At 52.4% G+C, this 27,931-nt stretch overlaps 1 protein-coding gene across 6 annotated transcripts; it reads left to right on the forward strand.

Moving 5' to 3' along the window:
* The first annotated feature begins 247 nt into the window (after positions 1 to 247).
* Positions 248 to 26,599, forward strand: Vps37c (VPS37C subunit of ESCRT-I). Of its 6 annotated transcripts, none has more exons than XM_026407620.2 (5): positions 248 to 478; positions 18,936 to 19,034; positions 22,386 to 22,557; positions 23,191 to 23,273; positions 24,317 to 26,599. In XM_026407620.2, exons 2-5 carry the CDS (start codon positions 18,942 to 18,944, stop codon positions 25,043 to 25,045), a joined length of 1,077 nt encoding a protein of 358 aa, XP_026263405.2. In that variant the 5' UTR covers positions 248 to 478; positions 18,936 to 18,941; the 3' UTR covers positions 25,046 to 26,599. The 6 variants fall into 6 exon arrangements, with proteins under 6 accessions (XP_026263405.2, XP_026263409.2, XP_077653558.1 ...); XM_026407624.2 differs by lacking the exon at positions 248 to 478 and adding an exon at positions 2,304 to 2,748; XM_077797432.1 differs by lacking the exon at positions 248 to 478 and adding an exon at positions 12,138 to 12,302.
* The last annotated feature ends 1,332 nt before the right edge of the window (positions 26,600 to 27,931 follow it).

Here is a 27,931-nt window from a genome sequence, read left to right on the forward strand (position 1 = left end):
GGCCCGGGGAGTCCGCGGACTGAGCCTAACCCACCCAAGGCCTTCCCTCGGTGCTGGGATTCCGCTGGTTCCCCCTCGGCGGCTCCTCCTGGGCGCTCTGAGCAGACCTCCAAGAGTCCGGAATGGACACCCAGGGCCACGGGAGAAGCCGCAGGAGAGGCCGCGGGCGCCCGCGCAGGCGCACTGGCTCCGGGAGCCCGTGGGCGGGGCCAGGAGAGGGGCGGGGCCAGAGGCCGGCGGGGCGGGGTCCGGTGGGCGTCCGGCGAGCGCGGCCGTGGAGGCCGCGACCCGTGGGAGACGGTGTCGTGGCAACTCCGAGGGCCCCGGAGCGGGCGCCTAACGTCGCGGGACGAGCGGCGCGGCCTGCTCCGGCGCCCGGACGCGGGAGGAGAGTCACATCCGGCGGGGGCGGGCCTCGCGGACCCCGGAAGTGTGGGCGCGGCTGCGGCTTTCCCGCGGCGGCGGCGGCGGCCCGCAGGTGAGCGGGGCTCGGGAGGGTCCCGGTCCGCGGCCGGCGGGCGGGCGGAGCCGCGGGCGAGGAGGGGGCGGCGCCGGCCGCGGCTCCCGGTGGCCCCCGCCCGCCTCCCCTGGCCGAGGCCGGCGATTGGGCGCGAGGGGCTCGTGACTGCCCGCCGCCCCCGCCGCCCTCCACCTGCTGGTTCCCTGGGCAGCCCCTGGCTCCGCGTCCGAGCGTCCTGCGGCCACAGAGGTGTCGTTAGGGCCAGTTTGCCCCCTGTACGGATGGGGAAACTGAGGCCCAAGAGCCGCGTACGACTCTGGCCTGTGACATCCTGGCCAGTGCCCTTTCCCCAGGGCAGGGAGGGGACGGAACTTCCAGCCTGGACTCTGTTCGCGTCCTGTACCCAGGATTCCCAGTGGGACAGCCCAGCGACACTGAGCAGCCCTAACCCTGCAGGGGGTGTGTGTTCCCGGTGTGTGCCGGCTTCCTCCGCTGCCCCCACGGCCGGCCGGGCGCTGTCCCACTTTGTGGGCTGGGAAGGGGTAATCTGCGGCGGCGGGGTTGAGCTGGCCACACCTCGGGGTCTTGGCCACACCAGGGCGTGCATACTGCGAATGCCTGAATGCCTCTCTTGACCTCGGGCAGCTTCACAGGCTCTGTTCCTTGGCCTCAGTAATATCCCCGTTCTTCAATTGCTGCCCCAGGCCCTTTTCACCCTCTTCACCGGCTCTGCCCCTTCTGTCCCATTTCCTGCTGGTGCACCCAAAATGAGGCCAGTTGACTTAGTTCTGTGAACGTCGACCCTACAGCCGGAGGTGGCTGTGAGAAGGACTTGGGGCTGTTGTCCAGAGTTGCAGCCCTGTGCAGCCCTGATCTTTAGGGTTCTGGGTGGGAGGAAGGACTGTTGGGGTAAAATACTGGATGCTGACCTGAGTCTGTGTTCTTGGCAGTGGTCCTGCCCAGACAAGCCTTTTCCTAGATTATCTTGGAACTCTGGCTCCCGGCCCCTGTCATTTCCATTAAGGAGGACGTTTTCATTAAAGACGTCCTCATCTGGACAGCTGCTAGAAGGTGGCTGTTTTGCAGAGCACTAGCTCTGATTTCTTGCTTGGCTGCTACACGCCGGTCACTATTGTGGCGGCAGTTTGAATATACTGGATTCTGAGAACACATCCAAGGATATGGTGATCCCACTTTGCAGATGAAGTGAGTGAGTCAGATAACTTGGCTAGTGTCAGCCAGTAAGTGACTGGGCTGGAATTCCTCAACTTTCAGTCTCATTTCAAAGTGAGTGTGTCTTTAATTCTGTGATATTGTCCCAGGTTCCTCAGTTTCCCAAATTTGCTTGACCTTAAAAATCACCTCTGATGCTTGTAAAAAAAAAAAAAAAAGAACAAAACAAAAAACCCCAAACAGAGCCTTGCCTCTGGAAATTCCTGTGATATTTCCTGGAGGGAAACCCAGGAACCTCTTTTTTTTTTAATAATATTTTTTTAAAGAGAGAGAGAGAATTTTTTTTTTTAAAGAATTTTAACATTTTTTTTTTTTTAGTTTTCGGTGGACACAACATCTTTGTTTGTATGTGGTGCTGAGGATCGAACCCGGGCCGCACGCATGCCAGGCGAACGCGCTACCACTTGAACCAGATCCCCAGCCCCGAGAATTTTTTTTTTTAATATTTATTTTTTAGCTATTGGCGGACACAACATCTTTGTTTGTATGTGGTGCTGAGGATCGAACTCCGACCGCTCACATGCCAGGCAAACGCGCTACCGCTTGAGCCACATCCCCAGCCCCCAGGAACCTCTTTTTAACGAGTGCATTATGTGATTGAGAGTTTGTGGATTTGCTGGGCCACTGGTATCCTGGAAGTGGATTATTATTACTAAGGAGTCTTGTTTTCTTTTGCTCATTGCTTTGAAGCATGCCAATTTGCTGTTAAAAAGAACACTGGGATAAATAGCCATATTAATCATTCCTGGACAATGTTGGCTAGTAGTAGAGGGTTTTTCCAGATTGACATAATCAAGTCATTGAAGACCTTTTTTTAATCCAACTGGACCTCCGTTGTGGGAATTCTGTTGGCAGTTTCCTCGCAGGATCGGGAGTTTTTGGAAGGTTCTTGTTTGTTTCCAGATGGTTGCCCCATGGTGGAGAGATCTCTGTAATGGCAACAGTTTCGTAGCTTTTGCTAGCTACAGAGGCCTGTCTGCTAGCAGGTGCTGCTTCCATTCTTTCCTCTTTCTGATTTCACCAGTTGGGTGAAGAACCAAGCAAATATCAAACAGGTTTGTCTTGATTCAACTGAGGCTGACAAGTGGGGCCCCTGGGGCTTGGGATAGGCCTGAAAGGAGGGGAGGGACCATCTCCAGGAACACCACATAACTCCAGTGAGGCAGGCCTAGCATGGAAGACCTGTCAGTATTTAAATCCCTCTGCTAATTTATCTGCCCCTCCTTAGCCAGAGTACAAGTAGTAAGAGGAGCGACCCAAGCATTGTAGTATTACTTTATTCTCTCCCCTAATAAATATTGACTTCTAATTTAATCTCTTTATAAAAAGAAGATATACTTTGTATGATATGATTTGCTTTAAATGTGCTGAGACTTGTTTTATGGCCCAGGATATGGTCCGTCTTGATAAATGTTCTGTGAGCACTTGAGAAGAATGTGTATTCTGTGGTCTCCGGGTGGAGTGTCCTGGAAATTTCAGTTAAGTCAAGTTGGTTGATAGTGTGGCCACGTCTTCTGTGCCCTTGCCGACTTTCTGCCTGCTGTTCTCTCAGGTGTCGGGAGAGGGTATTGCAGCTTCTGAAGGGGGTTGTGCATTTCTCCAGCGCTCCTTATAGTTTTGTCAGTTTGGGTTTCATGTATTTTGAATTTCTAAAAGTGCATAAACATTTGTATTATATTTCCTTGATGAATTGACCTTATTATGAAATGACCCTTTTAATCCCTGGAAGTATTCCTTGCTCTGAAATTTATTGCACCTAATATTAATTTAGCTAATTCAGTCTTTAAGAATTAGTGTTAGTGGCTGGGCGGGTGGTGCATGCCTGTAATCCCAGTGGCTGGGGAGGCTGAGACAGGAGGATCATGGAGTTCAAAGCCAGCCTCAGCAACTTAGAGAGGGCTTAGCAACTCAGTGAGACCCTGTCTCTAAATGAAATATAAAAAAAGGGTGGAGATGTGGCTCAGTGGTTGAGCACCCTGGGTTCAATTCTCAGTACCAAAAAAAAAAAAAAAAAAAATGGAATTAGTGTTAGTGGATCACCAGAATCCACAAATAACTCCTTCAACTCACCAACAGCAATCAGATAACCCAATTCGAAAATGGGAAAAGATCTTGAGTAGATATTTCTCCAAAGAAAAGAAACAGTAGCCAAAAAGCACTTGAAATGCAAATTAAAACCACAGTGAGATACCACTTCACACCCATTAGGATGATTATTATTTTAAGAAAACAGGTGTTAGTGAGGATGTGGAAAAAGTGAAACGAAACCCTTGTGCATTTTGGGTATGAATGCAAAATGGTGCTGCCAGTTTAGAAAACAGTATGTTAATTCCTCAAAAATGAAACAGAGTTACCACAGGACCCAGCAATTCCACCTCTGAGTAGACACCTAAAAGAAGTGAAAGCAGGAACTTGAACAGGTATCTACACCATGTTCATAGCAGCACTGTTTACAGAGGACAAAAGGTGGAAGTAATCCCTTGTGTATTGACAGGTGAATGGTAAACAAAACGTGCTACATACCTTAGATAGACCATGACTCAGTCTCAAGGGGAAGGAAAATCTGATACATGCTGCAACAGGATGGACTTTGAAGAGTTAAGCTGAATGAAACATGCAGTCAGAAAAGAACAAACATTGTATCATTCTTAGAGGAGGTTTCCAGAGAGTCACTTATATAGAAGCAGAGAGTAGGGGATGCCTGGTGTTTGGGAGTTGCAGGGGGGAGTAGTGTCTAGTGGGCGTGGGGTTTCAGGTTAGGGTAATGAAAAAGTTCTGGAGATGGACAGTTGTGATGGTTGTGCCACAAAGAAAATGTGCTTAATGTCAAAGAATTGTGTACTTAAGCTGTGTACTTAAAAGCCCCAAATGGTAAATATTATGTGTATATTGTTACAGTTTTAAAATAGATTAAAAATTATGGTCTGTCTTTAAATCCTTTGACTTTTAAACTCTTTGTGTCTTTATATAAAGTGGATTTCTTATAGGCAGCATACAGGTGGATGTTACTTTTTTTTTTTTTTTAGTTTTACAATTTGCCTTGTATTTGTATATATTTTACTTTTTACAATTTGCCTTTTAATTGACATGCTTAACATTTAATGTGATTATTGACGTTTGAGTTTAAATTTACCGGCTTGCTATTTGTTTTCAAACTGTCCCATGTTCTTCGTTCTCCTTTCTTTTATTTTTCCTCTGACTTTTTTTTGGGATTGAGCAGTTTTTTACTCCCATTTTCTTTCCTTTGTTGGCCTATGAGCTATAATACTTTTTAAAAAGTGGCTGCTTGAAGATACATGGTGTCATCTGTCTTCAGGTGATCCTGTAGCACTTCACTGCAGGACTTTTCCTCCCTCCTAGTCTTGGTATTTTTGTTTCTTCAAACAAATGTTACTGTCCCACTTTTTCTTCTACGTATGTTATAAATCTCACAATACGTTGTCATCATCTTTTGCTTTAAACAGTCATTTACCTTGAAGGAGATTAGAAAGAAAGGGAGGGCCTTTCGTATTTATTCTCTTGTACACTGTTCCTGGTGCTCCTTACTCCTCTGTTTTGATTGGGGTTCCAACTTGTTCCATGTTCCTTCTGACTTGAAGACTTCAAAGCCAGCCTCAGCAACTTAAGAGAGGTACTTAGGAACTCATTGGGACCCAGTCTTTAAATAAAATATAAGAAAGGGTTGGGGATGTGGCTCAGTGGTTTGAGCACCCCTGGGTTCAATCCTCAGTACTGAAAAAAAAAAAATTAGTGTCAGTGGATCTCCAGAATCTCTAACATTTCTTTTTCTTTTTTTTTTTTTAAAGAGAGAGTGAGAGAGGGGGGAGAGAGAGAGAGAGAGAGAGAATTTTTAATATTTATTTTTTAGTTCTCGGCGGACACAACATCTTTGTTGGTATGTGGTGCTGAGGATCGAACCCGGGCCGCACGCATGCCAGGCGAGCGCGCTACCGCTGAGCCACATCTCCAGCCCTCTAACATTTCTTATAGTGCTGTTTTGTTAGTGATGATTTCTTTCAGCATTTAGATGTCTAAGGAAGTCTTTAGTTTGGCTTTGTTTTGAAAGGTATTTTCCCTGAGTGTAGAATTAGTCTAGGTCGACTATTTTTCTTTCAGTACTTTAAAAGACATTGTTCTAGAATTTTCTGCTTGCATTGCTTCATATGAGTAATCTTCTGCTGAACTTAGTTTTGCTTTTTTAATTCAAAACGTTTCTTTCCCCTTTCTAGATGATTTCTTATCATGGGTTTAAGCAATTTAGTTATGATTTTTTTGGGTGTAATTTTCTTAATGTTTCATATGTTGGGATTAATTGAACTCTTTGGATCTGTGTGTTTATAGTTTTCATGAGATTTGGAAAATTTTCAGCAAGAAATTCTTTGAATATTTTTCTATTCTTCTTTTTCCCCTCTTTTGGGAACTTCAATTATTTGTTTATAAGAGTGCTGCCTGAAGTTGTTCCACATCTCTCTGATCATTTTTTTTCTCTCCAGTCTCTTTCTCTTTGTGATTTATTTTGAATGGTTTCTACTGTTATATCTTCAAATTACTGATCTTTTCTTCTCCTGTGTCTAATCTGCTGATATTTCTATCCATGTACTTTTAAATCACGGACAATGTAGTTTTCAATCCTAGAAGATTGATTTGGGCCTTTAAAAAAAAAATCTTCCAAGTCTCTACTTACTGTGCTTAGTTTTTCTTTTAGTTTCTTGAGCATTTGGAATGTGGTTAAACTATTTTAATGTCCTTGCTTGCTAATTCTATTACCTATGTATGTAATTTTTGGGTTTGTTTTCATTGGTCATTTTCTTCATTATGGTCATATTTTCTTGTTTCATTGCTGGTATTTTTAAAAAATATTTTTTTAGTTGTCAATGGACCTTTATTTTTATCTATTTTTATGCAGTGCTGAGCCTTGAACCCAGTGCCTCACACATGCTAGGCAAGTGCTCTACCACTGAGCCACAACCCCAGTGCTTGCTGGTAATTTTTGATTAGGTGTCAGATGTTGTGAATTTTACCTTTCTGGGTGCTAGATTTTTTTACTCACATAAATATTCTCTTCATTGTTTTGGGAGGCTTTCTAAGTTACATGGAGACATTTGCTCTTAAGCTTTGTTAGCTAAGACCAGAGCAGCCTCTGGACCAGAGCTAATGCATTTCTTAGTATTTTCCCAATGACCTGTGTTCCATGAGGCTTTTCCACGGTGGCAGGTGGCGACACATTCCTATCCTAATTTGAGACCTAAGGATTATTCCCTCTAACTCTGATGGGTACTGAATGGTGCTTAGTGAAGAAGTGGAAGCGACCCCCTGCAGGTTTCTGGAGTTACCTCATGTGGCTCTCTCTGGTTCTCTACCTTGTGAACACTGGCTGCCTTGGTCCTCCTGGGCTCCCCAATGCTTCCCAACTCTGTGCCGTGCCTGGAAACTCTAGGCAGCAGGCTGGGGCAGCTCTAGAACTCACATGTTTCCTGTTCTCAGGATCACTCTTCTGGGCTTTCTGATGTCCAGTGTTTGGAAATGATTGGTTCATGTTTTGTGTGGATTTTTAGTAGTTTTAGGCATCCCTGTTCCTTTATGTTGGCCAAAAGCCAAAGTTCCCTGTCCAGCGAGCACTTGTGGGTGCTCACGTGTGTTCAGCCTTGATTGTAGGTGCTGGGATGCAGAATCGAAGGTGACACAGGCTGAGCCCCCAGGGAGCTCACATTCTTGCTGGTTGCCAGATCATAAAGCCTACGTGGCATTTACAGAGAACCATGGGAGGGCAGGGGAGGAAGTGGCAAGGAAGCTCCACGGAGGGGCTGGCCCGTGGGGATAAGCAGGGTTTTCCTGATGATGAAGGGGGAGGAAAGAGCGTTCCTGTGGAGGGAACCGAGCTGTAAAGGCAAGGCGCTGGATGCCATGAACTCCCCGAGGGCAGGATCCCTGTCTTGGTCAAGTGACTGGAGCGTTGCTTTCTGTCCTGGGAGTAGAGGTAGGACAGAGAAAGTTAGGGTGGAGTGAGCAGCCCAGGGGTGGTGGAGGGAGGGCTAGCTGGGAAGGGAATTTCAGGGTCAGCTGATAATTGTCTGCAAAGCCAAGGACACTAGATTTTAAACAAAATACCAGAGCTTCGCAACCTTCCGTGGCTCCCAGTGCTCCCATATAATGTGTGTCTGGAGGTTCCTGGGATGTATGCAAGAAGGCGTGTCTCTCAGAATCAGGCAGGCGGCTGCTAGAAAGGAGGCCTGGATGGGCATCCTGCAGGAGCCTGAGATGAGTCCAGAGCTCAGTGCAGCCTGCCCAATGGTGGCCTGCCTGAGAAGTAGACATGAGGAGGCTCTGGCTCAGTTTCTCTTTTTCTGTGGCTGTCCTGTTGCCCTCACCACACCTTTCTGCCTGTTTGTAAATCTGCTGGACCCAGAAGTTCGTAGTGTCAAGCTTATCACTGTCAGAGGTGGGCTCTGCAGCCACCCCACTAGCTACAGCCCAGGATTGCCACAAACCAGTGGGAACAGCGTTCTCATCTTGTGCCTTGCAGAGACACACCTTGCATGACCCTGCACTGACTCCCGGATCTTTGTTCTGAATGTGTCTTTGCTTGGTCTTCACCTTCATTCTTCCTTAAGGGATGGTGGAACTTGCTTGCTCAGCTTGCTCTGTGCAGATTAGAAAGGTGGGCTGGGGAGGACTGACAGCTGCAGGTGGAAATCCTTTCCAGGCCCGCTGAGCAGTCGGGACACAGGAGAAACAAATGGGAGTTTGGTGGAAGATTTAGGATGTTCTTCTTTCAAGTCAGAGCCGCAGGCCAAAGAAGAGACCTCACCAAGTGGCTGGGTTTTACTGTCAGGGAGGCTACTTATTAGATCGCTTGTTTCTTGGCTGTCTTATTGATTGAAGCTGGTAACTATTGATCTGATGACATCCAGCCATTGGAGTTATGCCACTCTGTTGACAGAGCTGTCTTGGAGGAGTCTTCCCTGTCTCCCTCGGAGTCCCCGTGGGGGTGCTCGAGTTACAGAGGTAAGAATGAGCGGAGGCCCTGTCAGCCACCGTGGGGAAGTGCTGGAGCTTCCAGGTGCCAGCCCCCGTATCCCACCACAGCCCTGTCCTGGAGAAGAAACTGAGGCACAGCGAGGTGGTTACCCGCACGCGGCCCAACCAGCAGGTGATCCAGCACGCAGGGTTGTCCGCCTTCTAGACGCTGAGCTCTTCCCCCTGGGTCTGCCCCTTAGAGCCAGGGTCTGGAGGAGGCGCCAGGTCCCATGTGCCTGCCTGAGCATGTGGGGCTTTAGCCTGGGCCCTGGTAAAGGAGCGGAGTTTCAGTGCTGGAATTGGTCGGGACTGCGTTGTGTTGGTTGGATTCTGAACACAATCTAATGGGTCGTACTCTTTTTTTAAAAATATTTTTTTATTTGTAAATGGATCTTTTATTTTATTTATCTTTATGTGGTGCTGAGGACTGAACCCAGGGCCTCACACATGCCAGGCAAGTGCTGTACCACTGAGCCCCAGCCCCAGCCCTGGGTCCTACTCTTTAGGAGGCTAGTGGCAGCTGTCAGTAACGACATTTATTAAGTTCATCCCCCCAGAGCCAGGCACTGTGTTTCATGTGTGGTGCAGAGGACCTGGCCCCATGCCAGGCCACCCAGGTTGAACTTCAGGCTCCACCACCACCTCTCCTCTGCGAGAGCACCCTCCCGGCTGCAGCGCTGTGGGGGTTGCGTGCTCTACTGTGCCCTCAGCGCCCTCAGCGCCCTCAGCGCCCTCAGCATCCGAGCACTCTCTGAATCTTGTCCGCAGGGACTGTCATTGGTCCTGTGTTACTGATGGACTATGTGGCTTGGGAGGGGAACAGAGAGGTAGGTGGGTAAAGCCTGGTGTGACCCTCCATTCTGCTGCAGAGCCCCCTCCTGGGCCCTGCTGGTAAGACATTACCGCTGACAGGGAGTGGAGAAGGGACTTGGGCAAGGGGGCGGCAAATGTGGCATCTGCAGGGCAGTGATTTGAGACTTAGCTGTTTGGGGAGGAGGCAGGAGGAGCTTTCTAGCCTTCGGAAGGCAGAGGGAGCAGGAACAGTATTTTAAGCCAGACTGACCCAGAGGTGCGTGGCAGGAGGTTGTAAGGAGACGCCGGAGGCAGAAGTCTGGTGCCTGTGGCAGGGCAGCGATGGATGTGCTGGAGAGGCTTCCAGAGACTGACCAGGCAAAGCCGTGAGTGGCCTGCTGAGTGACTGAGGCTGAGCTCGCAGTGGCAGTGGTGGTTGGAGGGGAGTGGGGTTTGGGGGAGAGCAATTGGAGTTGGAGTCTCAGGACTGCATGTGAGAGGTGGTCAGGTTTGGGAGGAGTCTTTGTACAGATGGGCAGGGTCACGCAGGGACAGCAAAATGCCTGGGTCCTTGGGTCCTTGCTGGGGTGTGGGCTCTGCAGCTTGCTGTCTGCTGGCGGAGCACCCTGAGCAGCTGGTGGTTCTTCGCAGGGAGTGGAAAAGCCACTCCCAAGGGCCCCATGGCAAATGGGCTCGTCCCTCCAGGACCATCTCACTTGGGGATCCTGGTCTGGAATTCCCAGTGGACCTGAGGAGCTGTAGGTCATTACATAATACCTCCTGGAAGCCCTACCCTGAGAGTGCCCCACAGACGGACCTCTGTGCTTATTTTTGCCAGCTTTTGTTTTGTTGATTTGGTGCCTGTTTTAGAAGGCCACACCCCGTGCTGTCCCCTGGGATCAGCTCTTTCAGAGTCCTCTGGCGTGTACCTCGCTGGCTGCCTGGCCATAAGGTGTGAGGTGTATGAGTCACCACGACCCAGTGCTACTGGGCCAGCCTGCCGCAGGCTCTTTCCAGCACCTGGAGAGTGGGATTCTCATGAAGTCCTTGTGGCCTGTGATGAGGTGGTGTTAGTCCATCTTACAGATTGAGAAAGGCTGAAAAGTTTACCCAAGGTTATACAGCTAGTAAAAAGGTCAGGCGGGGTTAAATCTGGAAATATTAGGCTCTAATACCTCATACTCTTTGTACCACACTCCAGGCTGACTTAAATAGTCAGTGCTGAGGGCGGGGCGGGACCTCCAACTCCCAGCCCAGCCATTGCTTAGAAGGAATGAAAACCAAAAAATCCTCTCTTTCTGTGTCTTATGCTCCAGTTTCTTACTTTCTTTTTTTTTCTTTTATTAATCTTTTTTTTTGATACTGGGTATAAATGCAGGGACACTTTATCACTCAGTTACATCCCTGGCCTTTTTATTTTTATAAATTTTGAGACGGGTTCTCACTGAATTGCTTAGGGCCTTGCTGAGTTGCTGAGGCTGGCTTGAACTTGTGATCCTCTTTCCTCAGCCTCCTGAGTTACTGGGATTACCGGCATGTGCCACCGTGCCTGGCATACTCCGGCTTTTCAATCTTGGGGAAGACAGAGTCAGTGATGTTTTGGGAAAGGTGAGGAGAACAGGATGGTTTGATTTCTTTTTATTGCCTCCTCTGGGAAGCCAGGAGTCTGATACTTGGGTATGTGGCTAGAATCATTCTGTGAAAAGAAAAACTAGATCAGGTCAGCAAATATTTCCTCCTTAAGTGGCAGGATTAGGAAGGTTTCCAAGGCAATAGTAGGTGTTTTTGACGTGAGGGGTCAGCTAGGGCCAGTTCCTTCAACACGTGCAGATTGAACTTTGCACGTTGCTATGGAAATAACTTCTGCCAGTATTGTAGGTGGATGTGGGAAATTTATAAGAAACAGAGGGGCTTTACAACTCCCCTTGCAGTGTGATTTCAGGCTTGCTGGCAAGTTCAGTTGGCTGGCAGCATGAGGAGTGCGATCGGAGCTGCAGCTACCCTGCCATTGCAGGGCCATTGGGAGATTCAATAGTAGCAGCCACTTTGCTTGACTCAGTAGCGCACCCCGGGGGCCTCATTGCCCCTAATCATCAGGTGACCCCAAGAGGTGGAAAAAATAGTATTTGTTAAGTGCTTGGGAATTTGCAAAGCCCTTTTAGGGTGCTCGCTTATCTGAACCACACAACAACCCCAAGGGAGAATTATCATGGTGCCCCAGTTTCCAGGTTAGAAACCTTTGGTTAAGGGACTTAGTCAGGGTCACACAGTTAAGGAGCCTGGAGTCAAGCGTGAACCCAGGTTGGCTGTGTGGGAACACTGTGCTGTTCCCTCTGCATCCTTGCAGGGAGAGCTGGCATTAAGTGGTTGGGCAGAGGCAAGGAGCAAGGGGTCCTGAAAGGCTCTCTGACTGGCGTGGACACTGTGATCTCAGTGTCCTCGTGGCTTAGGAATCTCTGCTGTTGACTTTTGGCTGTACTTGGTCTTTCAGCTGGTTCTGGGGAAGGCTGCCTGACCAGGTGAACTCTGCTCTTGCTGAACAATCATGGCAGAGTTCATTCTTGATCAAGAACCATCAATACATTGCTTTTTTGTTTGTTTTTCCTATTTTAAGAATGGATCTGGAAGCTGCCTCAAGTTTGGGCCCTGGACTGCTCCCCCCAGAGGTTCTGCAGCTGCTTCTGCTCAGGAGTGGCCAGACATGGCACCACCTTTGGTCTAAATCCACTGGCCATCGTCTGCCTTCCGGCCTCCTGCCTTCCACTAGATCCTCCACTCGATCCTGTCACTCTTGCTCAAGGCATGTGAACAATTTAGTTAAGACACTAAGTAACAAGAGCCTGTGTGGTGGCCCCACCTGTCATCCCAGCAGCTGGGGGGAGGCTGGAGGATGGCAAGTCTGAGGCCAGGCTGGGCTTGGTGAGACACTGCCTCAATATGAAATAAAAAGGGCTGGGGATGTGGCTCAGTGGTAGAGCTGCAAGCCCCTGGGTTCAATCCCTGCTGTCCCCCCCCCCCACTAAAAAAAAAAAAACTAAAATAATGAAAAGAAGCTGAAAGCTGTGCTCACAGCAGCAGGTCTAGATGCAGGGGGCCCCCTCCCCTCGGAGGCTGGCCTGTGAGGCCTGGGCTGCTGGAAATGCTGTCTCCTTGGCTCTGATGGTGACACTCTGGCTTTAAAGCCTCTGTCCCCCCCCCCCCAGGGGTTTGTGGCCAAAGGCAGTGTCTGCAGGCTGCCTGTGACATGTCTTTGCACTCCCCTCTGCCCACTTCTCCTTCCCATTTCTCTGTACTATGTCATCCCTGCATACGTGGCTGGCAGTGGGTATGGTTTGATTTCAGGCTACACACCATAGCCCATGGGTTTTGGTGGTCCACCGAGAGAGGGGGGGGAGGGAGGGAGAGAGGAGGAGGGAGGGGGAGAGAAGCATTTATATTTGTTTAACATTTATATTTATATATATTTGTACATGCATGCATCTCTCTCGACTTTGAATTGTCTGCTGAAACTTACAGCTGGGCGATGCGCCTGGGTCTGGATCTCTGGTCTCCCCCAGGGAGCTGGAGGGCCTGGCTGAGCTGCCTGCCCTCTTCCCTGCAGGAGGGACCTGGAGCCAGCGGGACACACTCCCTGGTGCTTAGCCTGACTTGCTGGCCAGGGCTTCGTAGGTGGCTGGGGTTGTCACCTCTGGTAGAGGTGAAAACTGGGGAGGAGACAAAACTTAAAAAGAAAGAACAGGGGAAAAAAGAAAAAATTGGAGACAAAACTTAAAAAGAAAGAACAGGGGAAAAAAGAAAAAATTCTTGCTCCTTCTCAGGGGCCGTTAGGCAGACAGTGGGGACTCATTTCTCTTCGTGGTGCAGAGACGCGGATGTGAGCTCGGGCATGGCTTCTCTCCTCATTCCCAGTCTCATCGCCTCTCTGCTGATGGCATCGCCCCCCAAAGAGGTGTTGCTCTTCTGTGCCAGTGAACGCTGTGCAGCTGGGCCTCGCCATCCGTCCTGGCTCCCTGTAGGCCACTGAGATCCCAGTGGCTCCCATGCAGCAGGAGTAGCCCCTTCAGCCCTTGCCCCACACCCTGCTTCACTGACCCCGCCTCTCTGGTTCCTTTCACTGTGTTCACAGTGTTTTTTTGTTTGTTTGTTTGTTTTTTAATTGGCTTTTTAAAACCAAACAGTTCCTTTAGAGTAGGTTCAGCTTACACGTTAACGTCAACAGATACATCTCTCTGCCCCGTTTATCCTTCATCCCTTGATGTCGGGCCTTGCACAGTTCTTGGCACATAGTAATTGCTTAGTAAATGTCCCTTCGGTAAAGTCATGGAGAAGTGAAGGAAGCATGAGTAAGTGGAAGGAGGCTGTGTTCCCAGGTCCCTGTGCCTTGTACTTGTCCACCAGCTGACTGACTTTATTGGCAAGCTCTTTGATGTGCTGTCTGTGAGCCAGACACAGGGGGTACAAAGATGAATAAAGCAATCTTGTGTACAGGGGGTTACCTTTCTCACCTTGCCCTCCTCTTCCCCTCCCCTTCCTCTTCCCCTCCCCCAATGGTACATTCCAGAATCCCCCAGAGGAGCACCCAGCTCTGCTGGCCATTGGTGGTGGGAAGGGTCTGGGTCAGGACCCTGTGCCCACAGCCTGGGGAAATTGGACTTGTTAGGTTGTCCAGAAGCAAAAGCCTGTGGACTCTGGCTCACCATGTAACATCTCACCCCCACCTCCCGTCCTCTGCTTTGTGACATCCCTGGTGGTGTGGCACTCCGAGAAGCAGCCGTTTGGACTTGCCCGCCCTGTTGGCTGGCGGGGGGAGTGAGAGTGTTGCCAGCAGCAGATGGCTGGCTGTGGGGCCGCTTCCTCAGATGCCTGCTCTGTGGGCCTTGGGTACAGTGGTGCCTTTTGCAAATTATGCCCCCAGAACTGCTTGCTGCTTCTGCCCCTGCTGGGTGGCACTGAGGAGCGGGTGATACCTGACTTGTGAGAGCAGGGCACTGGCTGCCTCTGGTGGCAGGTGCTGTGATGGATTTCAAAAGACAGCCTGTGCCTGCCTGGCCTGAGATGGGGGCAGCCCTGTGAGCCACCTTTACCTGGGAGGTGGGGCCCAGGGGTCAGTGGCTTGTTTGTGTGGCTGTGATCTCTGGATCTTATAAATAAACTCAGTCCCCATTATACCCCTGTTATGGGCAGAGCAGGGACAGAGGAAAATACCAGAAGAGGGAAGAGACGGGGACCTCTGGCTGTTTGACCCCCAGAGGTTTATAGGACCTTCCTGTTAGATCTTCTGAGCTCCAGTTCATCTCTGGAATAGATGTGAGCAAGCCTTGTATTCACTTTCCTTAGTAGGGTGGTTACATGAATGAACAGGAGGGTTTGCAGAGGGCTTTGATATCAGAAGAAATGGGCCATGTGACCATAAGGGTTGGGTTACCCGTTTTTAGAGTCGAGGAAAACTGAGCCCCTTTAGGGGAGCTTTTGGCCTCTAGGTGTCTGGCAGAGTTGTTTGGAAGTCCTGAGCACCCTTCCTTCTGGAAGAATTGAAGATGTGTGTCCCCACGGGTCAGCAGTGTGCTCTGAACCGAGGAGAGAAGCCTGTGGGCAGAGGACCCTGAGAGTGGATGGAAGCACCTTGGCCCTTCCTTGTGGGCCGGGTTTCCTGGCCCGTGGGAAGCCTGCAGTAGCAGAGGCGTCATCTTTTAATGCGCCTCCTGTGTGGTGTTGGCCACAGCTTGGGCCCTCTTCTCCTGAGCAGTTGGTCAGTGTCTGCTCTGGGATCCTGGTAACGTGGCGGCTGCCTCACTTGGCGAAGTTCCTTGTTTGTGGGACTGCTAATCTGGAGCCCAGGCCCAGGTGTGATGGGCAGCTTGGAATCGTCTCCATGCCCACACAGGGCAGCCACGGGAACCGTAGGAAGTGCGTTTGGGGTTCTGGGCAGAGCCTCACTTGGCAGGAACAGCACAACTCACATTCTCACCTGCCTCTGCTGTGACCCTGTTGACAGACCCCTTGTCCCCTGGGGTCCTTGCCTTTTCATGTCAGGGGGGGGGGCTCTATCCACCTGAGTTCCTGGGGAGTGTTGAGGACGGGGAGGATAAAGACAGTAGATGCCAAACCAGCTTGACCCCAGCAGCTTAGTTAAAATTAAAACTGCATTTAAAGTTAACTTCCGTGCCCTGGAGATTCTGAAGTTCTACATCTGGAGGAGGGCTGAGGTCTTTGGCTTTAAACGAGTATCCCAGGTGATTCTGATGCACCTGCCAAGTATCCTGGACCCGTTAAGGCCCTGCCACTTCCAAGCTGTGTGGCTAGTGGCTTCACCTCTAACCTTCCTCTTTTGGGATGGGGTAATATCCACGCCCACTGTTGACAATGGTTGTCAGGCTCTTCAGACGCTCACACAGTACTTACCATGTGCCAGGTCCCCTCTGTCAGAAGGAGAAACTGAGGCACCAGTAGGTTAGATAACCCAGCTCGTGGGGGAGCCAGGATTCCAACCCAGGTAGTCTGAGTCCAGAGTCTGTTCTCCTAACCTCTAGGAGGCCAGTGACTCTCATAAGGACCCCGAAGGTCTCCCAGGCCCTTCCTGGTTATGCATGAGCTCAGAGCAATTTTCATAATAGTTCTGAGACCTTTGCCTTTTTTACTGCCTTCTCGTGTGCACGGTGGTGTTTTCAGAACATGCCATTCCGGTGGCTGATGTGCTGTGTATATTTGTGTGTGAAACATTTCTCATTTGTAGTTTCTAATATGGTACGTACTAAAGCTGTGATCCACATGAGTGAACTTTTTGGGGACCTTAGTAATATTGGGAGTGAAGAGGGTCCTGAGACAAAAAGTTTGCCAGTCTCTTTGAGACTCTGTTGCCTTAAAGTCCAGCACCTGGCAATACCATTCCAGGGTAAGTAATTGGGGGAAGTTGGGGACTGTCCCAGGGCTCCTGAGGTGCATAGGAACTTCCATTGGTGAGAGCAGGTCCCGACCCTGTGGGCTGCTTCTGCAGATGGAGCTGCTGACGGTGCTCTTGGTGTGTGGTCAGCCAGCTGCCCATGTGGGGCTTCCATCCTTCACCTGCAGCACGTGCTGCACTTGGCCCTGACTGCAGAAGTGAGCAGATGCTGTTCGGTGGCAGGCCTCTCCCTGGACGGTGCTGTTCTGCACATGCTGCTGTGGCCCGGCAGGTTCTCTGGAGGCCGTGGTAACCCCACACAATCTCTGTGATGTTGAAATCTTGCACTGGTATTTGTTTTAAGCAAGGCCTGTGCTGGCCCAGGCTTGGCCGGTGTTATCTCCTTGAATCTGCGAGGGAGGCGCTGTTGCTTGGCCCAGTTTGTGGATGAGGTGCTTGAGGCTCAGGGAGGTTCCAGTGGGTGAGGCCCACGGCTGCAGTGCAGGCTCTAGACTCGCTCTGGCTCTGTGTGACTGGAGCCTGTGAGCTCATGAGTCTTCATTGCGTTGCTCCTGGTCGTGGCAGGCCCGCGGGCTTGCGCTGGAACAGCAGTGTGCCTCACAAGCTCTGCTGCACCCCACATTCTTCTCAGGCTGCCATTCTCTGCTCCAGCTTCTAGAGCGAGGGTTTTGGCACAGCAGGGTGAGGCATAGACAGAGGCCAGTCTTGAATTTTGGCTTTGCTATTGCTGGCCACAACCAACCTAATCTTTCTGATCCGCCATCGGTGTATGGGACAGTTGCTGCCACCTTGTGTTCTTAACTCTGCAGGTGAAACTTGTGCTGTGGCTATTCAGAAGCCAGTGAGCTCCATTGTGACAGGGCTTTCCTGAGGCGTTCTCTTTCCAAAAGACTGGCCCTGGACCAGCTGCTTCATGACTGCAGGAGAGACTGTAGGTCGTGGTCCTGGCCCTGTCCTGCTGAAGGGGAGGCTGCAGGTGGGCTGGCCACCTGCAGGGTGATGGGTTGGCCATGCTGACTTAGAGGTTGGAACCAGTTCAGTCCTCAGTGAATGATCAATACTGGTGTTGCCTTTTTTGGATAGCTCTTCATTAGTAGGGTGACCACATAATTTGTTTTTTAAAGCAGGGTGTTTTTGAGCATGAAAGGCATTACCATCAACAGGGCATAACCAAGGGTGGAGACCAGACTTTCCTGAAAAGGCAGGAATCTGCCTGTCAGTCTCCCCTTTCACCTTCCTACAGCCCTAGGACATGCCTTTCCCTCCCTGATCTGGTAGAGAAGCAGCCCTGGAGAGGGGACTTCTCTCTGTCACCGTGGTTCTTGCTTCCCAAGCACCTTGGCTGAGCCATAGCGTGGCTCCCGAGCTGAGTGCCCACAGAGGGGATGGTGGGGACCCTGGGACCCTTGACTGCTGTGGTGCTGGAAGCTTTTGAAAACTAGCAATGCTAATAATGAGAAGAGCCCAAACTGCAGCTATAAAATGCACGGCTAGAAAAGATAAAAAGCATAAAAATAGCCAAGTGCTGTGACGTACACCTCCAATCCCAGTGACTCGGGAAGTTGAGCTGGAGGATCATTTGGCAAGTTCAAAGCCAGCCTCAGCAGCTTAGTGAGACCTTGTCACAGAATAAAAAACCACACGGGCTGGGGATGTAGCTTGGGGGTAGAGTGCTCGTCTAGAACGAGTGAGGTTCTGGGTTCAGGCCTAGCCCTGGGGAGAGGCATAAAGATGGAGAATCCTGCCAACAGAAAGGAAGGGCATGCCTGGTCCGTGCTTCCTCTTCTCTGTCCCAGCTTCCCTTCTGGGCTGGCTGTGACCCTTTTGTCACACAGATGGTGACCCTTGGGCAGTGGCAGGGAGAAGACCACTGATACCAGCTCTCTGTCAGGCGGCCTGTTGGGGCCAGTCGATTTCGTTTCCTCCTGACTGCCTGAGAGGCCAATTCAGTGATTCTTTTTCTGCTCCAATGAGGCCATACATATGACAGCTCGTTTTGGTGATGTGCGGAGAGGACTGCAGTGGCTGGGAAACCTGGTGCTCTAAACAGAACAAGCGAGGACACAGCGGAGCCTGTGGTGTGGAAGCAGCAGCGCTCCCGCATGTGGGTTGGTGTATTTCTGGTTCAGACAGAAATAGACGCCCACCAGAGGGCAGGGTGGCCTCTGCACTGGCAGGCGGCCTTCGGCCAAATTTAGTCTCCATTCCTACTGCCTGACGCACTCCTTCCTTCCTGCCGCTCCTCAGAGCTTTATCTAGTGCCCCTGTGGACGGTGATCTTGCTGTGGTGGTACAGCGGCCTTCCCATGCCCTGTTGCTCATGGTTTGGGTGAAGGAGGCGCCTTGGTCTCCCTGGGGAGAGTGCGGGCGGAGCTGCAGGAGTGTCTCCCTCCACCCTGCCCCCCGAGTTCCCCTGTGAGGTGGTGCCACGCTGAACTCCTGTTTGTTTTGACACGTAATACGTGGGCTCAGGTCTGCCTTTCTCCCTTCCTGCTGCCCCTTCCTCACTTTGGTGTCACTCTCTGTTCGCAGGGAAAGATGGAGACCCTGAAAGATAAGACCCTGCAGGAGCTGGAGGAGATGCAGAATGACCCGGAGGCGATTGACCGGCTGGCTTTGGAGTCCCCTGAGGTAGAGAGGCTGTTGCAGGGCCCAAGGAAGACCAGCAAACTTTTCAAGGATTTTAGCTTATTGGGAGTTTTAGCCAAACTTATCTCCCTTTTCTGTGGATTTCACCCTGGTTTGGGCCAACCAGAGGGTCCCCTGAGGTTGCATGCCAGTTCTTGGGTCATCTGGGAACCTAGGGAATGGTAGGGAGCCCCCATGTGGACTTGGACCCCTGGGCCCTCCTAGGGACCCGGCAGCCCCAGGAGACTGCACACTTGCTCCAGCCTGAGTCAGCAGGTTCCTCAAGGTGTGGCTTGGTGCCTGCCTTTTCCCCACAGTGGACCTGTGTGACCCTGTATTTTCTGCGTCTCTTACACATGTAGGCACCTTCTTGGCTGGGTGTAGCTCATTGCTGTTTGATCTGTGCCTATCAGAACTGGTACCTCATCTTCTTAGCTCCTAGTCACAGAGTCCTCGTGGGAATACACAGTTTTACACTTAACATTGGACTTTCCCGCTCTCCCTGTCTCTATCTACCTCCTGTGATCCTGTGACTTCCCACACATGAGAGAGGCCAGGTGACTGACTGTGGCTACCCAGCTGGAAATATGCTTGGTCGCCCCTGAGTGGCTGCAGCCTGCCCAGTGCGCTAGATGCTTCGGCCTCATGGCCCTAGTGTGGGGGAGACACAAGCACAGACAGCACCAGCTCACCTGAGTCACATTTGGATTATATTCTCATATTCACTGATGAACTGGCACAGTGTCTTCTGTGGATTCACAGTGTATTTAAAAAAATCAAAGGAAGCTGCCCTGTCCAGCACTCCCTGCTTTTCCCTTCCCAGAGTACTTCCCTTGCTCTCGGGATGCCCAGTTCGATGTGTTCCCTGCTTCTGCCCTCACTGTGCTCTCTGTCCACCCCTGCTCCTCCACCTGGGGGACAGAGGAGGCTAGGGATTAGGTTGGAAGCTCTCCTGGTGGGCAGAGCGCCAGGAGAGGTCCTGAGACTCCGCATGGTGTGTCCTGCTGTCCTGAGGCAGGGTGAACTTATTCATCCAGGATGGGAAGCAGCGGCTGTCTTGGTTAATTAAGCTTATGGCCAATTCTATGGTTAACTGGGCTGTGAGCTCTGCCCGCACCTGTCTTACCTGGCACAGGTGCTGAGCTGGCTCAGGTCTTCGTTCCTTTCTCTTCTACTCATTTCTCACACATGGGTTGACTATCCTTTACTCAAACTGCTTGGGACCAGAAGTATTTCAGAGTTTGGAGATTTTTGGATTTTGGAATATTTATGTAGACTTTACTCCAAAAACCCCAAATCTGAGATCATCTGAAATTCAAAACTTTTTAAGTGTCTGTAGACACTCAAAAAGCTTTGGATTTCTTAGCATTTCAGATTTGGATGTTTTGGATTAGGGATGCTCCGTGTGTGTTAAGCACCAAGTACTTCATGAGTCTGTCATGAGCACAGTGTTATGGGGACTCCAGTTCCAGTGGTGCATGGACTTGGCAGAAGCAAACTTTTACATAATTATCTTTAGTTGACTTCCAAGCTGAGCAGGCTGGTAGGATCTTGATTCAGCCTCTATGAAACACCCTTGATGAAACAACCTCTTGGGCAAAAGGCACTGGAATCTTGTGGCATGTAGCTGTGCCTGACCAATCAATTTGAAGGCTCCGAGGGAAGAAAATTATTCAGTGTGGACTGGGCAGAAACAAAACAGGGCAGGCTACTCAGACTTTCCAAGAACCTTTGAGTAGCTCTTTTGCCATGGTCCATGGCAAAAGATAATTGAGTAACTGGAATTGTGAGAAGAGAGAGGAGCCCATGTGGTTTGGGATGTGATCGTGGCTTGAAAAGGGTAGGAGCTGTTTTTTCTGCATAGAAGAGAGTGAACTGAGGGACCAGCGCAGGCCAAGTGATCTGCTTGGAGCAGGGTGTAGGACGCGTGTTGACGGTGTACAAAGGAATAGGAGAAGGCTTCATGGTGACCCCTAAAGGAGAAAAAATTGAGGTGATTGTGGGGAGAGGGAGCAGAAATAGGACACGTTTTAGAGGAAAATGATGCAGTCAGGCTTTATAAGTTAAGACGGGGCGTGTGGTAGAGGCACGGGCATGCCCGAAGGCCCCGGCCCATCGGGTGCCTGGACAGGAGGCCATCCCTCTGACTCGGCCACAAGAGTGAAAATGATTTCCGCGGCTGACAGATAGAGTGAAACTCACCAGGGTCTACAGGTCAGGGTGCCCATCCGGTCGCTGAAAAGGGTGTGTGTGGCAGCAAACCCAGGCGAAGGGGCCGAGCATTTGGGCTCTGGGCTGGGCATACACTGGGCGCTGCTGTCCCCGAGTCATGGAAGCCTCCTTATGGAGGGGGAAGCTGTGGCTTTTCTTTCTCTAGTGGCCTGCCTCATAGTGTGGGCTTGAGGCCCTGCGGCAGGGGATCAGCAGGTGGGAAGACCTCCCCCAGCGCCCTCCTCGGGACTCCCTGGATTCCCGTGGGCTGCTGTTGCTGGTGGAGGATGGGCCAGTCTGGCCTGGGTCCCCAGTGCTGGTGTTGGTGGCAAAGCTGAATGGCTCAGGGACCCCGTCTTCCCTGAGGAAGCTGGTCTTGCTGAGCTGTGCCCTGACCCCTGTGGTGGTCCCCTCTGGTGGTGCCACGAGGTGCTGTGGTATGTGGTCCCCACCCTCTTGGGGTGGTGGGCCTGATTCTCTAAACCTCCTCAACAGATGGGTAGGGCTTCGTGCACAGGGTGGCTGGGCAGGGTTCTGGCAGCTGCACCACCCGGCTGAGGGGCACGTGCTGCCTGGCTTGGGGAAGTGTTTTCAGCAGGGCACTCCAGGGCACGTCCAGGGTGGCTCATCTGTACAGTTTCTAGGCAGGACACATGCGGTGGGTCTCCTGCATCAGCATCATGGTCGACGCCAGGATCCTGGCTCCCCTATCCCCTCAGAATAGCCTGACTTCCGGGCATCATGGAGTGTCCAGCTTGTGTTCTGCTGGGCCATCTTAGTCCTCCTTAGTCCACTTGACTCAAGTGTGGGGTTAAGTGGTTGGGACTTTGATCCTGTCCCTCGTGTGAAGCCTCTGGCTTCTACAAATCGCTTCCCTCCCTCCCTGGAGTTCTGCAGTCATGGTGGCCTTGGCAGGCTGTTAACCTTAATGCCAGTTTCTCCTGTGTGTCCCCCACTGGGCTGCCATGTCGTGGATACAGTGAGGCACCCAGGCCAGGGTGCCTAGTGCAGGGTCTGAACCCAGGCTTCTCTGCCTGTGCTTAAAGGCCGAGCATCACCCAGTGTCCCCAAGATGAGTAGTGAACCCAGAAGCCCTTAGCCCAGGGACAATTGTTCTTACTGTTCGTTTTCCTACTTTTCTAGGTCCAGGACCTGCAGTTGGAGCGAGAGATGGCACTAGCCACCAACCGGAGCCTGGCTGAGCGGAACCTGGAATTCCAGGGACCCCTAGAGATCAGCCGCTCAAACCTCTCAGACAAATACCAGGAGCTGCGGAGGCTTGTGGAACGGTGCCAGGAACAGAAGGCAAAGCTGGGTAGGGACAGCTGGCCCTGGAGAGTGCTCTGGTGGCTCCCCTGTTAATGCAGGGGCTCCATTCAAGGTTGGACTAGGGAGGACAGCTGGAGGACAGGAAAGGGCTAGCAGCCAGGGAGGCCCTGAGCCGAGCGCGCTCCATACACAGAGGAGTGTGAGAGTAGGGGTCCTGTTGTTATTCACCTTGTCTAGATGAGGAAGATGAGGCTCGGAGAGGTCCAGGCACCCGCCTGAGGTTACAAAGCTAGAAGTTGGTGGTGTTGGGATTGGAGTCCAGAGGCCTGCATTCCTTGTCCTGGCTGGCCAGCAGTGCGGACAGGTTGGCGAGCTTCCCCCTGTGGGGCGAAGCACCATCAGGATCCAGTCCCTTCCCTTCTGGGGCTGGTATTGGGGAGCTGCTTGCCTGAGCCCTTGAGTGGGCTCTCCTGTCCCTCTCTACTCAGGAGTGGGATCGTCAGAGGGAACTGGGCCCAAAGGGCCCAATAGACCTACCCCAAGGGACTCTGCATAGACTCCAGGTGGCAGCTGGGCTCTGTATGTGCAGAGGGTGTCCTGAGCGCCTCTCCCGAGGTCTCTGCCTCCAGCACGGAGCAGGCAGTGTTGAAATGCCAATCTTTCCTGCCCTCCCTTCCAGAGAAGTTCTCCTCAGCATTCCAGCCAGGGACCTTGTTGGACCTTCTGCAGATCGAAGGCATGAAGATCGAGGAGGAGTCTGAGGTGAGGTGGAGGGTCGATGTTCCTCTGCAAGCGACCCTTGGACGGGGTGTGGGTCCGTGGGGCAGGGCGCTCATGATGAACACTTGTGTCTGTAGAGGAAGAGATGGGGGTGGGCTTGGTAGGTGGCAAAGGAAAAGGGTATCTGGGGTCCAGTGGAGACCCTTTGGAAACAAATACATAGTGCCTCTTATCCATGGGGACACTTTCTGAGACTCCCAGTAGATGCCTGAAACTTTGGCTAGTACTGAGCTCTGTATATATTATGATGTTTTTTTTTTTCCTGTATTTGTTCATCTAATATAGAAACTAGGCACAGGAAGAGATTAGCTATAACTATAATAAAGTAGAACAATTATAACAATATGCTATAATGAAAGTTATTTAAAGCTCATCAAATGTTTATTTCCAGAATTTTCCATTTAATGTTTTTGGGCCAGGGTTGTCTTTGGGTAGCAGAAACTGGAGATAAGTTAGGAGTACTGTGTCAGGGACCTGTCCTTGCTAGCTGAAGCAGAGCTGGATAGCTGGCCGCAGGCCCTGGGCCGCTCACAGACCTGGATGGAAGGGCGGTGCACCAGGGACCTCGAGGATTTCAGGCCTGGTCCCCGCTCCTCCCTTCCCTGTTTGCTGCTTCCTTTAGGCATTGCTTCGGCCTCTGTGGGCAGTCTCTGCCTGCCCCGGGTGGAAGCAGCTCCCAGGTCCTCCTCGCCCACAGGCTAGCATGCATTTGTCACCCTGTAGCTCAAACTCATCCAGCTGTGCAGCACACATGCAGTGAGCACTGTGGGCCTAGCAGGTCAGGGGCAGGCCACTGGGGTGACCATGACAGACATAGTTCTTGCCCTTAAGGAGCTGTCGTTCTCATGAGGGAAACAAGGAACACAGGTCACAGGATGGGTCAGAAGAGGAGGGCCCTCAAAGAGAAGCTCCAGGGTGGGGCTGGGAAGGCTGGGGAGCCCAGGGTGGGCTCAGCGCAGGCCTTGGCAGAGTTCTGACCCAGGGGCGAGTGGGAGGCCCCCATTGTCTCTTGATCTGTTTTCCAGGCCATGGCTGAGAAGTTCCTGGAGGGCGAGGTGCCCTTGGAAAAGTTTCTGGAAGACTTCTCCTCTATGAGGATGCTGTCCCACCTGCGCCGGGTCCGAGTGGAGAAGCTCCAAGACGTGGTGAGGAGGCCCCGAGCTTCCCAGGAACTGGCCGGAGATGGCCCTCCACCCCGCCCGCCACCCCTGCCCCTGCGACCAGGCCCTCAGGCGACACCCCCTGTGGCCGAAGAACAGCCGCCTGCGCAGCCATCTGTTGTGCCTCCCTACCCTTTGCCCTACAGCCCGTCCCCCGCCCTGCCCATGGGCCCCACTGCCCAGGGAGCCCTGCAGCCGGCCCCCTTCCCTGTGGTGGCCCAGCCCTCTGCCTCGTACAGTGGGCCTCTGGGCCCTGCCTATGCGTCAGCCCAGCCGGGACCCAGGTCTGCTGCAGGCTACCCCTGGTCCCCACAGAGGAGCACTCCACCTCGACCGGGCTATCCTGTAGCCCCGACTAGCACCTCTGGCCCTGGGTACCCCTTGGCGGGGACCAGGGCCCCCAGTCCTGGCTATCCTCAACAGACCCCCTACCTCCCCGCAGGAGGAAAGCCTCCCTACCCCACACAGCCTCTGCTCCCAGGCTTCCCAGGACAGCCCCAGCCCTCAGTGCCCCCTCGGCCCCCATATCCCCCAGGGCCCACTCCTCCATATGGGTTTTCCCCACCCCCAGGCCCTGCCTGGCCTGGATACTAGCCGTGGTTTGGCTCCTTGGCCCTTCCCTCCTCCACCTGCACCACGGCCTTTAGCCCACCTGTCGCTGAGATTTGAGGTTAATGGGAAGTGAGTTAGTGCTCCCCGTGGGCCTGCATCAGCACAAGGAGGCCCCAGGGGCACCTGGCCAGGGGCATACAGGACCCCCAAAGGCACTGAGGGTGTGTGTGACAGGTTGGCTATGACAGAAGCTCGCAGAACTTGCTGACCTTCTGGCCAGAGGCCCTCCTGGGAGCTGCTCCTGTTGGTAACTGGCTCTAGGCTGCAGGTCCTGCAGGCCAGCGGGAGCCAGGGCTAGTGGCGTGTGCATGCATTAGTGCACATCCTCTCGTGTCACTTCCAAGGACATCTGAACTCCTTGCAGAGTTATCTCAGTGACAAGGTGGCCTGGGATCCCCACCCCGCCCACCCCCTACCTCTCCCCTGGGATTTGGCATATTTGACATGGAGTCCCAATCCAAGGGATGCAGCTCTTGGTGTAAGACCATTCAAGAATGTTCTGCCTCACATACCCCAGCTAGGGGTAGTCTGGAGGGAGAGAACAGAATTAGGGAAAAACAGTGATTTTATGTCCTGTGAAGCCATAATTTAACCCCAGTAGGCTGGGGACAGAAGCTCCGTGTGCTGCTCTGAATCAGCGGCCTGCATAGCGAATGGGCTGGGATGTGAAGCCGACCCCTAACCTTGCTTGCAGGTTGGAGAATCCAGGGGTCATCTTGGACCCTCTGGCTGGGGGAATGGAGAAGCTCTAGCCTGGGAGATTGTGGTCACGTTTGGGCTCAGCTAGGAGTTGGGGCACCTCCCAGCCACCCTTTCCTTCTCAGGGCCCCCCACTTCTGGCTGGCTTTTCTGAGGCCCACCCACCCACCTACCTATTCCTTTAGTGCCTTGAATCTCATTCTCAAGCAGCCCCCTCCGTCCTTCATCTCCCCATGTATGCCTTCCTGGTCCCCGTATCCCTGTAGACGTCGTCAAAAGACACCCGAACAGTGACTTCCCAAATGGTGCTTTCCAAAACACCATCACTACACCGGCGTCAGTTTCTCTGCACCTCTCGTCTTCAGAATGTAAAGGGCAGGGATTGTGACGGTCACATGCAGCCCTAGCACACTGGGCTTTTAAACATGTGCAGTAGTAAAAATGACTACACTAGGCCAAAGGGGGTGACGAATGAAGCATTAACTTTGTACCAGATGTGAACCAGGTCTCGGCGGATCCTGGAGCTGCTACGGGTTAGGAAGTTGTATGTGCCTTGAGACATCCACTCCCCGGGTACCCAGCCTCTGGTGGGCCTGGGGGTGTGGGGGCCAAGGAGGAAACCTCACCTCACCTCACTCATAGGCAGGGCCCAGAGGCCATCTGTGGGTGTGCGTGATGCTAGATTAGCGCTGCCAGTTCCTCTCCAACTGTGCTTGCTTCTCGTAAGTTATTTATGAAGAGAAATCACTAATGGAGTCTGCTGAGTGCTTCTGGACTGGATGAATGACCGCCTGTATGTTCGTGTAATTAATTGCCATAATAAACTTCCATGAGTAACTTGTAGTGTTGTGACTCTGGTGGGCTTAGAAATGGAGATGTGGCTTCTTGGGGGTCCTGAATTTCTTCTGCAGCCTTCAGAAGCATGCTCTACTGAAAGGCCTCTAGCTTCCGTCCACAGAACACCTTCTGGCTGGCTGTCACTCTTGAGCTGCTGCCCTCCCCAGCCCTTCACCCGCTGGGCCTGGCTTTTCTGGCGTCCTTTTCCTCCTGTTCTTTGGTTCCTATTATGTATTTTCTGGGCGGAGCCTGCACCCGTCCCTTGTCCTGGGGGAGAGCTGTTTCATACAAGGCCACCGACTCCCACTAGGGGGCGCCTGGGCCCCAGCCCAGCTTGGGACATGCACATTACTGCCACCTGCTGGGCAGGCAGCAGTGTCTGCTGGTCAACCTGGCCATGGCCCATCCAGTTTCGAAGCTGGAATTGCAGGGCTTGCTCAGAGAGGCAGGGGACATTAAACTGGCTGGTCACTAAGGACCCGCCTGCCCTCTCCCTGGCATTTCCCTGTGCTCCACTGCTGGTTTTCAGAGGCCGGGGAGGACGTTGTGCTTTCTTCAGGACCAGCAGCTTTGCGGGAGTTGGGAGACCAGGTTTTGATGGTCCCTTAAATCAGCCCTTCTGCCGTTCTTTCCCACAAGGTGACAAGGGCAGGCCTCCTGTGGAGGGCGATGGGGTGCCCAGCCGCCAACACCATGTCCCCCGCAGGGCTGCACAGCATTGTTGTGCTCATGCACGTTTTCTCCTTGAGCCTCTGGTGGCCCTTTCAGCCCTACTTTTAAATAGGAAGGAGACATCAGGGCAGGTGGGACGGTGGCCAGGTTGTCCAGCCTGGGGGCAGAGGTGGACAGGAGCCCAGGTCCTGGGGGCAGAGGTGGACAGGGGCTCAGGTCCTGGGGCAGAGGTGGACGGGCCCGGGTCAGTGGGATCCCAGAGGCTGCAGGACTCTGCCGTGCCTTTGTGGTGCCAGAATCATCTCCAGGATGGCTGAGCGCCCCCAGCCCAGTCCAGTGCTCACTGCCCTTGTCCTGGCTGCACACTGGTCTCACCTTGCGGGTGTCTGCGGCTGAGGACACAGGACTTCAGGAAGAACCAAGGATGGCCCAGCTGTAGGGGAAAGCTATAGACTGTATTGTGGCCACAGAAGCAGGTCACCTGCCTTAGTCGGGTGCCAGAGCAGCAGGGGCACCAAGGACCAGCTTTCTAAGGGGAAAGACTTGTGAGCTGCCACCAGTTGCTCTCCATGCTCCTTCCTGGGGCTGCGCGCCTGAGATGGTGGGGCACACTCGGGCGTTCCTCAGGCCCTCATCAGACCTCGGGGGGGGGGCGGCTCT

Source organism: Urocitellus parryii, chromosome 4 (genome assembly GCF_045843805.1).
Source record: "Urocitellus parryii isolate mUroPar1 chromosome 4, mUroPar1.hap1, whole genome shotgun sequence".
Taxonomy (NCBI): Eukaryota; Metazoa; Chordata; class Mammalia; order Rodentia; family Sciuridae; genus Urocitellus; species Urocitellus parryii.

Coding starts and splice junctions, on each gene's coding strand:
- Vps37c (XM_026407620.2), top strand. CDS start 18,942: ATGGAGACCCTGAAAGATAAGACCCTGCAGGAGCTGGAGGAGATGCAG. Junction 22,558..23,190: donor GGAACAGAAGGCAAAGCTGG/GTAGGGACAGCT, acceptor CCTCCCTTCCAG/AGAAGTTCTCCTCAGCATTC. Junction 23,274..24,316: donor AGATCGAGGAGGAGTCTGAG/GTGAGGTGGAGG, acceptor TCTGTTTTCCAG/GCCATGGCTGAGAAGTTCCT.